Source organism: Aphelocoma coerulescens (genome assembly GCF_041296385.1).
Source record: "Aphelocoma coerulescens isolate FSJ_1873_10779 chromosome Z unlocalized genomic scaffold, UR_Acoe_1.0 ChrZ, whole genome shotgun sequence".
Taxonomy (NCBI): domain Eukaryota; kingdom Metazoa; phylum Chordata; class Aves; order Passeriformes; family Corvidae; genus Aphelocoma; species Aphelocoma coerulescens.
Window position 1 is genome coordinate 12,767,057 of NW_027184085.1, and position 9,972 is coordinate 12,777,028.

Genomic DNA, 9,972 nt, shown 5'->3' on the forward strand with positions numbered 1-9,972 from the left:
GGAAATGTTTGTATATATATAAAAAAAACCCAAACCACCTAATTTGCTGTTTGTTAGTCCTGTTGTGCTCATATGAATTCAGTTATTGGTTTCACTACAGGTGATACCAAGCATATACATTTGGTAAAATATTCTATTCATGTATGAAAATATTTCAGTGTTCTTGAAAATCATTTAAATACCTGGCTGTAGTGGGTTAACAGATTAGCTGTGTATTCCTAGCAGAATTTACAGTCAAAGCAGTTCACAAGACATTCTGACCTCTGCCACAAGTTCTGTTTGACAGCTCAAATCTGTTTGCCACCTCTAAAGGTAGTATTGCCTCAGTGCATGTTTTAAATTTAAGTCTTGAATGAGCATCCCTTTAAAAGGAATCAGTTGTACTTCTTGGATACAATGTTTTGAATAAAAATAAATACATTTCCATTTCAGATGAAAGCAGTGGCTGGTATGAAGATGTCTTACCAAGTACAACAGGCAATTAATACCTGCCCAAAAGATCCTGTAAGAGGTTTTAGACATGACGAATCGTCCAGTGCACTGTGTTCACACCTCTACTCCATGATTCGAGGGAACCGTCAACACAGACGAGCCTTTCTAATTTCCTTACTCAACCTCTTTGATGATACTGCAGTAAGCACCACATTTCCTTTACTTAAAAGAAGTTAAAATGCAGTGTTACAAGCTTAAATTCTCCTTTTATGATGTATTTTTATGACATAATTATTGATATCTTTGTCCCCAATGTACATTTTTTGCTTTGTAATGTAAGGTATAAATATAAGGTATATAAGCTATTCTATGTAATAGAATGCATGTTACATCACTGTACCTTTTTATACTCACTTTGGACTGATCAGAATTAATGTATCTTCAGGTATGACTAAATTTTGCATGTATATATGTTGTTTAGAGTGGGTTTGGGGGCTATATAGAATAAAAATTGTGATCATGTTTTTTGTTCTATAATGTTAGGAACACAGGAGAGGTGTATGAATCCAAGATATTTGTACGTGTATTTATATGTAATCTTTTCTTTAACTTTCAGAAAACGGAGGTGAATATGCTTTTGTACATAGCAGACAATCTAGCCTGTTTTCCTTACCAAACACAGGAAGAGCCACTGTTTATAATGCATCATATAGACATTACACTATCAGTTTCTGGTAGCAACCTACTACAGTCATTTAAAGAGGTATGTGCATTTATATTTTAGTATATTTATTATGGTGGAAATAAGTTTCTCTATAATGTGGTCAATTTTTCAATGGCTGCAGTACCATTATTATGGTGTAAACCAGTTGCATTACTTTGCATGTAACCAATAGTAATAAAACAAGTCTGTTCTGACCTGTATCTGGTAGACACTAGAAAACTTTACTTACATTGATGCTTATATTATTAGAAAAGAATTATGAGTTTTGAGATCAAGTCTATATAATTTCCCAGTATGGCTGAATAACAGTTGAGTGTATGCATCTGAAAGCACATGAACCCAGAATCATCAAGGAATACTAGTTTGTCGTGGTTGTTTGTAAAATTTTAACAATAAAATCCAGTTTGCAGTTTATTTCATTGTCAAGTAGCTGATGGCAGTTGTGTTCGTGTTGCCTAAGAGATTTAAAAGGCACTGTTTATTGCAAGAGAGGAGCGGACAGTATTTCTTAAGGGAGCACATAAGAACCTTAATCATGATAGAGTGCCTGTTGTTATGGCAACACACAAGCCTGTAAGTGAGAGTCTTCTGCTTCTTAAAGACTTCAGTGTCTTCCTTTCCTAAATGACTTTTACCGTAGAAGATGCAAATTGTCAGGAACCAAACCAGTTTCTAGAATGTCCAGTTTGACTAATAAATACAAGTCAGAGTTGATGCCTGAAAGTTCACTGCCTGAAAAGTACTGTCCTTTAAACTCTCACCCTACCAAAGTTGAGTTTTAATCTGCTAGAAAGAGACGATGCATTCTTCAGGTTGAGAACCAGTGTGTAGCACCCAGCACCAAAAGGTTGAGATCTCGATTAGGTCTGTGTCATGAAAAATCATACTGTGTGCAGTAATAATGCATGTGTGAAATTTTGAAGATGTACAAGTAGTAGAACTAATCATAAAATCATAATGGAAGAACCTTAAAGATCACCGCATTCCAACCACCTGTTATGGGCAGGGACACCTTCCATTAGACCAGGTTGTTCAGAGCCCCACCCAGCCTGGCCTTGAACATTGCCAGGCATAGGGCAGCTGATTATTATTAATTCATTATTAATTTGATCACTTTGGTCAGCAGTGTAATTAGTGTCATAGAATTTTAAGCAATGAGGATTTAAAACCAGCTTGGACTAGTTTGCACCCAAAGTACACGTGAAAATCTCCATGATACACTGAAATAATATTCAGGTGAAAGAAAACCAGAATTTTCTTCCTGATTTATTGTGTTTGGCCTTCTACTTGTGTTTTGCTGGCACTGCTAATGAACTTCAGCGTAATATGAATATATGAATATTCATATCTGTATAATTAATATTTATAATTAATATAATAAACTTTTAGTGATCACATACTAGGGGAGTGCTTGTTGCTTCACTTCCTTTTGTATGCACCTCGCAAGAAAATCTGGGCTTCGGATTAATTTTTCAGTATCTTTTTGCCATAAATAATTTTAAGACTATCAAATTATAAATTAATAACATTGTTCAGGTAATTCTTGCTAATTTAAGCCACTAATGATTTTGGACAGATTATTTTAGGAACATACATGATGTTACTTACTCTAATTTTGGAATGTGTGTTAACTTATCTGTCTTGCAGTCTATGGTGAAAGACAAAAAAAAGGAAAGAAAGCCTTCATCGGATGAGGAGACTGAGAGTGACAGTAACAGTGGTAGCGGGAGTGAAAGTGAGGAGGAAGCTTCTAAGCCTCGGAGGTTACGGAAACGAGTGGACTCTGATTCAGATTCTGATGAAGAAAATGATATAAATGCAGTGATGAAATGTTTACCAGAAAATTCAGCTCCTTTAATTGAATTTGCTAATGTCTCCCAAGGCATATTATTACTTCTGATGCTGAAACAGCATCTAAAGAACCTCTGTGGATTCTCTGATAGGTAAGGCTATTTAGATAGTAGGACACTTGTTATGCAGTAAGCTGTTTAGGAGTTTTTTCTATTTATTTAAGCTGATTGTAACTACTTGTTTAAGCAATAGATTTGCTTGTGTAACAGAGAAAACAAATTTATTAAGTTGAATGTAATGAAACTTTGGCTTAAAAAATCCAAATTATTTTATTTCTTACCAGGCTATCTATTGTATATGGAATAATTCAAAGATAAATACTTACATTGGAGATTTTAAAAGCTTTTTGTTCAGATTACTCTGGACTTTCCTTGAAAGATCTTCTCTTTTGTTTTCTTTAAACAGTAAAATTCAAAAATATTCTCCATCTGAATCTGCAAAAGTTTATGATAAAGCTATAAACAGGAAGACAGGAGTGCATTTCCATCCAAAACAAACCTTGGATTTTCTGCGGAGTGATATGGCTAATTCCAAGATCACTGAAGAAGTGAAGAGGAGTATAGTAAAACAGTACTTAGATGTAAGTAAAGTTGCTTTGCAGCAAGTCTGAAATCTTTAACGCAGTATAAACTTGAAAGTACACTTCAAAATGTTAAGTTCCTTGTTATCTGATATGAATATGATGTGTGATCTTCCTTTCAGGATGTTTAGCAGAACTGTATTTCAAAGATTTCTAATAAGTTTAAACTCAGTGATAATTTCAACTAAAGGAGGTTCATCTTTATGGAGTATTTTCTAATTTCTGGCATCCATGTTGTATACCTGTCCCGTATTAATTGTTCACTTTATTCCTGACTGTTTCCATCATGGGAACAGAGACGGGATGTAGTTTATTAACTGCCCCTCACCTCCCAACAATAAGTTTGAGAAAACTTGCCTTTTGGAAAACACAGGAAGAAAGCTTTTATGTATCTACAAGAAAAAAAAAATCAGAAAGTTAAGTTTGTAGAACACAACAAAAGCTGTTGAAGTTGTCTACTGTTTGTTTTACCCTGTTTCTTTATGTTGCATTTTGTTTCTAACATAATGTGGTGTGATATAAACGTCCATTTTTAAAGTTACAAAGTGAACTGATTTTTTTTTTTTTTTTTAATAGTTCAAGCTCCTTATGGAACATTTGGATCCTGATGAAGAGGAAGAAGATGGAGAGGTGTCAGCTAGCACAAATGCTCGCAACAAAGCAATTACCTCGCTGCTTGGAGGAGGCAGCCCTAAAAACAATGCAGCTGAGACAGAGGACGATGAAAGTGATGGGGAGGATAGAGGAGGAGGCACTTCAGGGGTGAGGCGGAGGAGGAGTCAACGTATTTCGCAGCGTATTACGTAAAATGATTTTTATGTGCTTATAAATGTCAGTTTATTATATTAAATGTACACCAAGTAATGTAATCCACATGAAAGAAAGCATTTTGTAGATAGAGATTCTCTACTTAACCGTTTATACAACTTTTGTAGAAAGTTTAACAGAAAAGACAATAAAAAAAAAAACCAAACTAGAAAATGAGATTTATCCCGTATAAAAAGTTATTAATTTTCCTTTGGAATGTACTGTGTGTTATCCTTTTTATTGTTGCCAAGTTTTTATGTAGCTTTATGATTCATGTGTATATATAATTTTATATATCAATAAGAGATAAAGACACGGGTACAAATTAAGAGTATGTGGTTTTACAAGGATATGTTAACCCCTTGGCGCTGGCGGTCGCGGTGCGTCTCATTGCCGGCAATGGAATGTGTGCCGGGAAATCCCAACTCCCGGCGTCAAGGGATTAAAAGCAATAAAAGCAATAATTTCACTAAAGTTCTTTTGTGTAACACTTGGTCTTTTTTCCCCCCAATGTTTTAGTCATTGAGAAGGTCAAAACGAAATTCAGACTCTACGGAGTTGGCAGCACAGATGAATGAAAGTGTTGATGTCATGGATGTCATCGCTATTTGCTGTCCAAAGTACAAAGACCGACCACAAATTGCAAGAGTAGTACAGAAAACCAGCAATGGCTTCAGTGTTCAGTGGATGGCAGGCTCCTACAGTGGCTCCTGGACTGAGGCTAAGCGCCGTGATGGCCGCAAACTGGTGCCTTGGGTAGACACTATTAAAGAGTCAGACATTATTTACAAAAAAATTGCTCTAACGAGTGCTAATAAGCTGACTAATAAAGTTGTGCAGACTTTACGATCGCTGTATGCCGCCAAGGATGGAACTTCCAGCTAATGAATTTGTACATGCAGCCAAATTTACAGGAATTGAAATAACAGAAAAACTTGAAATACCAACTTTCTGGCAAAAAAAAATCAGTTAAATGAAGAGTAAGAATGGAACCTGGGACGCGGGGAAAAAAGAAGGAAATGTTTGGTAAACATTTTTGTGGGAGCTTCCTTCGCTGTTGTGCAGCAGAAACTTCTCAGTTCATTTTTACTCCCACTGTATTATAGTTTAACAAAAAAATTGTTTATATCTTGAAAAAAAAAAAACCTTTCTGTTTAAAAAAAATAAACAAGTGAATGTTGGAAATTAGTCTGTTAATGTTCTTAATAAAGTGTTCTTGGAGTTTAACCTAGCAGCGGATGGCTTTCTTTAGCTTAGCCCAGTTTCCAGGGAAGCATTGTTTTTCCAGGCTGTAAAGTGGCAGAATCTCCTGGATATATAATTTATTCTGTTGAAGAAAAAAAAAAAAAGAAAAAAAAGCATGCAGTATCTATGACCTATCTGCAGGAGGAGTTTTTGTAAATGTAGATTTTGATGTATTAGGTCACCCTGAAATAATACAAGAAAAGGGATCCCCAGCAAATCTGGTGGAACGAATACTGCAATAAATTTTTTTACTTCTCTTTGTTACTTGTCTGTTTCCATTTGAATTTCTTATTGTAAAGATCTGTTTAAATCCATTTATATTATTTTGCAGTCTTTTATGTAAAATTTACTATATCAGTGGTTTTCAAAACAAGACATAAAATATTGTTTATACAGTTTGTATAGGCTGACTTCTGAATAATTGGTATCTTTTTATTTTTATCCCTAAAAGGGTGTAAACACAAGTTAACTCCAGGGTTTTATTGTATCCTGCAATATTTAGTATTAACTATATGATTTAGCACTGTGCCAAACACATTTTCAAGAGTACATTTTGATATAAAAAGAAACTATAGTTTATTCCTTGTATGCTTCAATTTCTTTCTAATGCTGTCCAAATGGTAATTTATGATAGTTCAAATTTTGGGAAAGCTGAATGACTCCTGCTTGGGCAAACTGGCCATGTATGCATTTCTCTGGGTTAGTACAGAGAGGCTTGTGTCAAGAGGAGCTAGCTACCAGTATCTGAGGAGTGATGGGTATGAGTCTGGGCAATTACACTACATTCCTTCACAAATGAATTTTTTTATTTAAAGTTTGTATATTAGACTAATTTTTTTACTAATTGAAAGATGTTTTCACATTTTGTAAATTGAAAAAATGCTATTGAAATCTTCCAGAAGCATTTGCTTCAACTGCCTTGTCACAACCTTTCATAAGCAGTTCATGTTCCAGAGTAAGAAAAGCAGCATATTTAAAAACAGGAAAAAATCTAAAAAAAAGCTAAACTTTTTAGGAGTCTATTAAACCATGCTGTCTTTTCAAATGTATTTATCAAAAACAGGTGTTCCTCAACATAATTATTTTTCTATTATGTTTTGTTTCTTTTAAAAATTTAATATATCGTAGGAGGCTGTTTTTAGGAAACTGATTTGCAGAATTCTAATACATTATTCAATTTGTGAGGAATAGTAACAGTATTCCAAAATATTCATATGTTAAAAAAACCAAACAACACATTAAACTAATTATTAATAACTCCTCAGAATCCAGTTAGTAAATTGTTGGAGAATGCCTTTTTGATGTTTCACCACTGGAATTTTTCTTAACAGAAATGTTTTCACACCTCTTTGTTTGATAGTGTTGATAGTTTTCTTCACTATACAAAAAGCCACCTCTTGGGCTAAGATCAGTATTGTTAAAGTAGGGAGAAGTAGAAGAAGCAGGAGTCAGTCCTCTGCAGCTCTGGAAACAGGACATTTTTGTAGCAAACAATGAAAGACTATATTTCTCAGGGCCAAGTGCAGCTTTTATAGTGTCAAACTCATACTCGGAGGATAGAGGGTTTATATGACATGTCACATATTACTGATAAGCAGAGTTGAAAATTCTTCACCAAGAAACTCCTAAGTGATAAACCCAAGGATTTCATAGTTGCAGTTTAAAATTAAGTTGGCTGTTAGTAATTTCTGATGCGACTTACATTAAAGCATCTTATTTTTAGTAGGTAATACAAATATTTCCTTGATCATTTCCTGTCATGTGGCTTTTCCAATAGCAAAGATGGGGATTTATTTCAATTTGCTTGGTATTTATTGGAATAAAATTATCAGAAAGAAACTATAATTAAACAATATAAACCTGAAGTCTAAAGTTGTCTTAGTTGAGAGGATTTAGACCATTACTATGTTGTATGATATGCCGGTGGCATACATGCTCCTTGATGGGATGTGATGGCTGTTATATAATTTACAGTTATAAAATTGATTATAGATTATTAAATAAATTGAATATGATTCTTACTAGTTAAGAGTTGAATTTTGCCCTCCCAAAGTACACAGAGTAATACCTAGTCTGGTTTTGCCAATCACAAATACTCTGGTTACCTGCTGTGAAAGGAGAAGGTAGCAGTGCCCTGTTTTGAGAAACACTCCTGTTTGCTGTGCATGACGTGGGCTGGTTGTTCTCTGCACCACGAAGTCGAGGGCCCAGACTTGACATCAGTGGCACCCCAGTGCAGGGCTCAACCTTTGAGTAGCAACTGCAGTTTTACCAGCATCAACCACATCATTAGCAACAGCACATACCAAGACAAGAATTTTTCTACGTGAAAAAGTGTTTGGTTTTGTTTTGGTTTTTGTTAAAGTGCTGCAGTGCAGTAATTGATCCAGTGACACAATTTTACTCCTTTGTATTGACATAGCTTTGTAGTATTTTTTCACTGTATGACTATAGATTTTTACATATGTAACTATAAGATTATTGAATTTTTTATTCTTCCTGCTTTCTCCCTTTGAGTACAGGATCTGTACATGGAACTTGTTGCAGCAGCTTACCTAACAAAGGGGTATTGTCAAGCTTTTAGAATTAACACTAGCCATATTGTACTTTTTAAGAAAACACAGACACTTCCACAATCTAAATAAAAATGAAATTATTATTTTTAATCTTCCACTTCAGTACTGTAAAATTGCAGAATAATTCTTGAATATTTTCAAGATCACAATAGTTTTTGACAGAACTGTAATTATAAGTATTTTTTTAAATGATTCAGTAACACCCTTTTGTATTTTTGAGGTTCTTTATTGCTTATATTAACAATTCTAATGTGTATAAAGTAGGCATGGGAAATATTCGCCTAAGTATTCTAGTGAGGTGTGGCCATTAAAAAAAAACTATTTAATTTTTGAAATTTGAGTCAATCTTTAGCCTTTTGTTTTGCTGTTGTGGTGTCACTAGTAAGAATATTATTACTGTGGAATAATTAGGTTGTGCTGAACATTAGCTCTAACATGAAATACCTTGCAGTACTAAAGTAGTTCTTAAATATGTTTGTGGCTCATGTCAAAAAAAAAGTTTTTAATCAGGTCTGGCTCATCTGGTGCTAGTTAGCAGCAGGACATTCTGCCAAATGCATGTGTTAATGGTATTCCAGGAAAAAAAATGGATGAGTTCAGCTGATCCTTTGCTTTGACTCCGAGCCCCAGGCAGATCTTAGTGATGCTGAATTCAGACAAACACGTTTTCTATGCTTTCCTATGTCCCGACACTCCTGAACTCTCATGCCCTGCAAAAAGCAGGAGTGCAAGCCACAATTCCTATATCCTAGTTTTCCTCCACTCACCAAAGAGCCACACCATGATCGTACGAGCGTTTCCATATCCCTCAGAGAATTTGTCATCTTATCATTGAAGTTCTGAGTTGTAATGGGTGAGTTCTTAATGTAAGTAGCAAGTTTTTAGATTTCATGGTTCCTTGACTAAATATTAAAGTGTTATTGTTATATACAAATAAGTTCATAGTATTTTCATATTTCATTTATTTAAAATAAATGTTTTAAGAGTTCAGTTTGGACCCTTCTAAAATGAAACTTGCAAGTTTTTATCCTAGAATGTGCATACACTTTGTTATCCCTTTCTCACTATGCTCACAGTGCTCAAATTATGCCTGGGCACTTGTAAATTATCCAGGGAATGCACTTTTGAATTATTCTGGGAGACTTCTTGCCAGTCTGTGTTCACCCCATCAGACACAACTACATTTCTAATTTCTGCATTATCCAGGTAAAGTGCAGCTGCGTGCGCTGCTCACAGCTGCCCAAGCTATATCCTCCAAACACCCCTGACCCTACGGGCTGGTTCGGGGCCACGGGCGGGGCAGGGGAGGGATTATCCAGCGAGAAGCAGCACTGGCTCAGCCACCAACACCAGCAGGGTGGTGGCCCAAGTGTGGCTGTGCCCTTGGCAGCCATCTCAGGGCAGGGACTCCCTGCACTGGAGTTACAGAAGGACGTCACCAGTGGCTGCCTGTGCCACCTCCAGTGTCTGGCACAGAGAGACCCGTGTTTCTCGTTATTTCAGTGACTTATTTAAACCAATCTGGTTGGGCTTCAAAGAAGATTTTCTCCATCACTGTACTTGGTGCAGCTGTGTTGAAAGGCTTGTATTTCTACTTTGAAACAAGATCCTGCTTCCTAAGATCTAGAAAGGTGATTTATCTGATTTCCACCCCGACTTTCCTGGGGACTGGTCATTAGCAGGGTGTCACTGCTGTGCCGGCAGTGCAGCCTCTGCCTCTCAGGAGCTGCGGTCACCAGCACTGAACTGTGCTGGGT

At 35.7% G+C, this 9,972-nt stretch overlaps 1 protein-coding gene across 10 annotated transcripts in view; it reads left to right on the forward strand.

Moving 5' to 3' along the window:
* The window catches only part of NIPBL (NIPBL cohesin loading factor), a 141,421-nt gene extending 132,297 nt beyond the window's left edge, over nt 1–9,124 (forward strand). For 7 of the 10 annotated variants that reach the window (XM_069002175.1, XM_069002176.1, XM_069002181.1 and 4 more), the window contains 6 exons: nt 433–633; nt 1,049–1,195; nt 2,804–3,099; nt 3,413–3,587; nt 4,164–4,349; nt 4,914–9,124. In XM_069002175.1, the coding sequence (XP_068858276.1) occupies nt 433–633; nt 1,049–1,195; nt 2,804–3,099; nt 3,413–3,587; nt 4,164–4,349; nt 4,914–5,279 (1,371 nt within the window). In that variant the 3' untranslated portion in view covers nt 5,280–9,124. Of the gene's footprint in view, nt 1–432; nt 634–1,048; nt 1,196–2,803; nt 3,100–3,412; nt 3,588–4,163; nt 4,869–4,913 lie in introns of those variants that run through there. The other 3 variants (XM_069002177.1, XM_069002180.1, XM_069002178.1) reach the window with 3 other exon arrangements.
* Nucleotides 9,125–9,972: the final 848 nt, after the last annotated feature.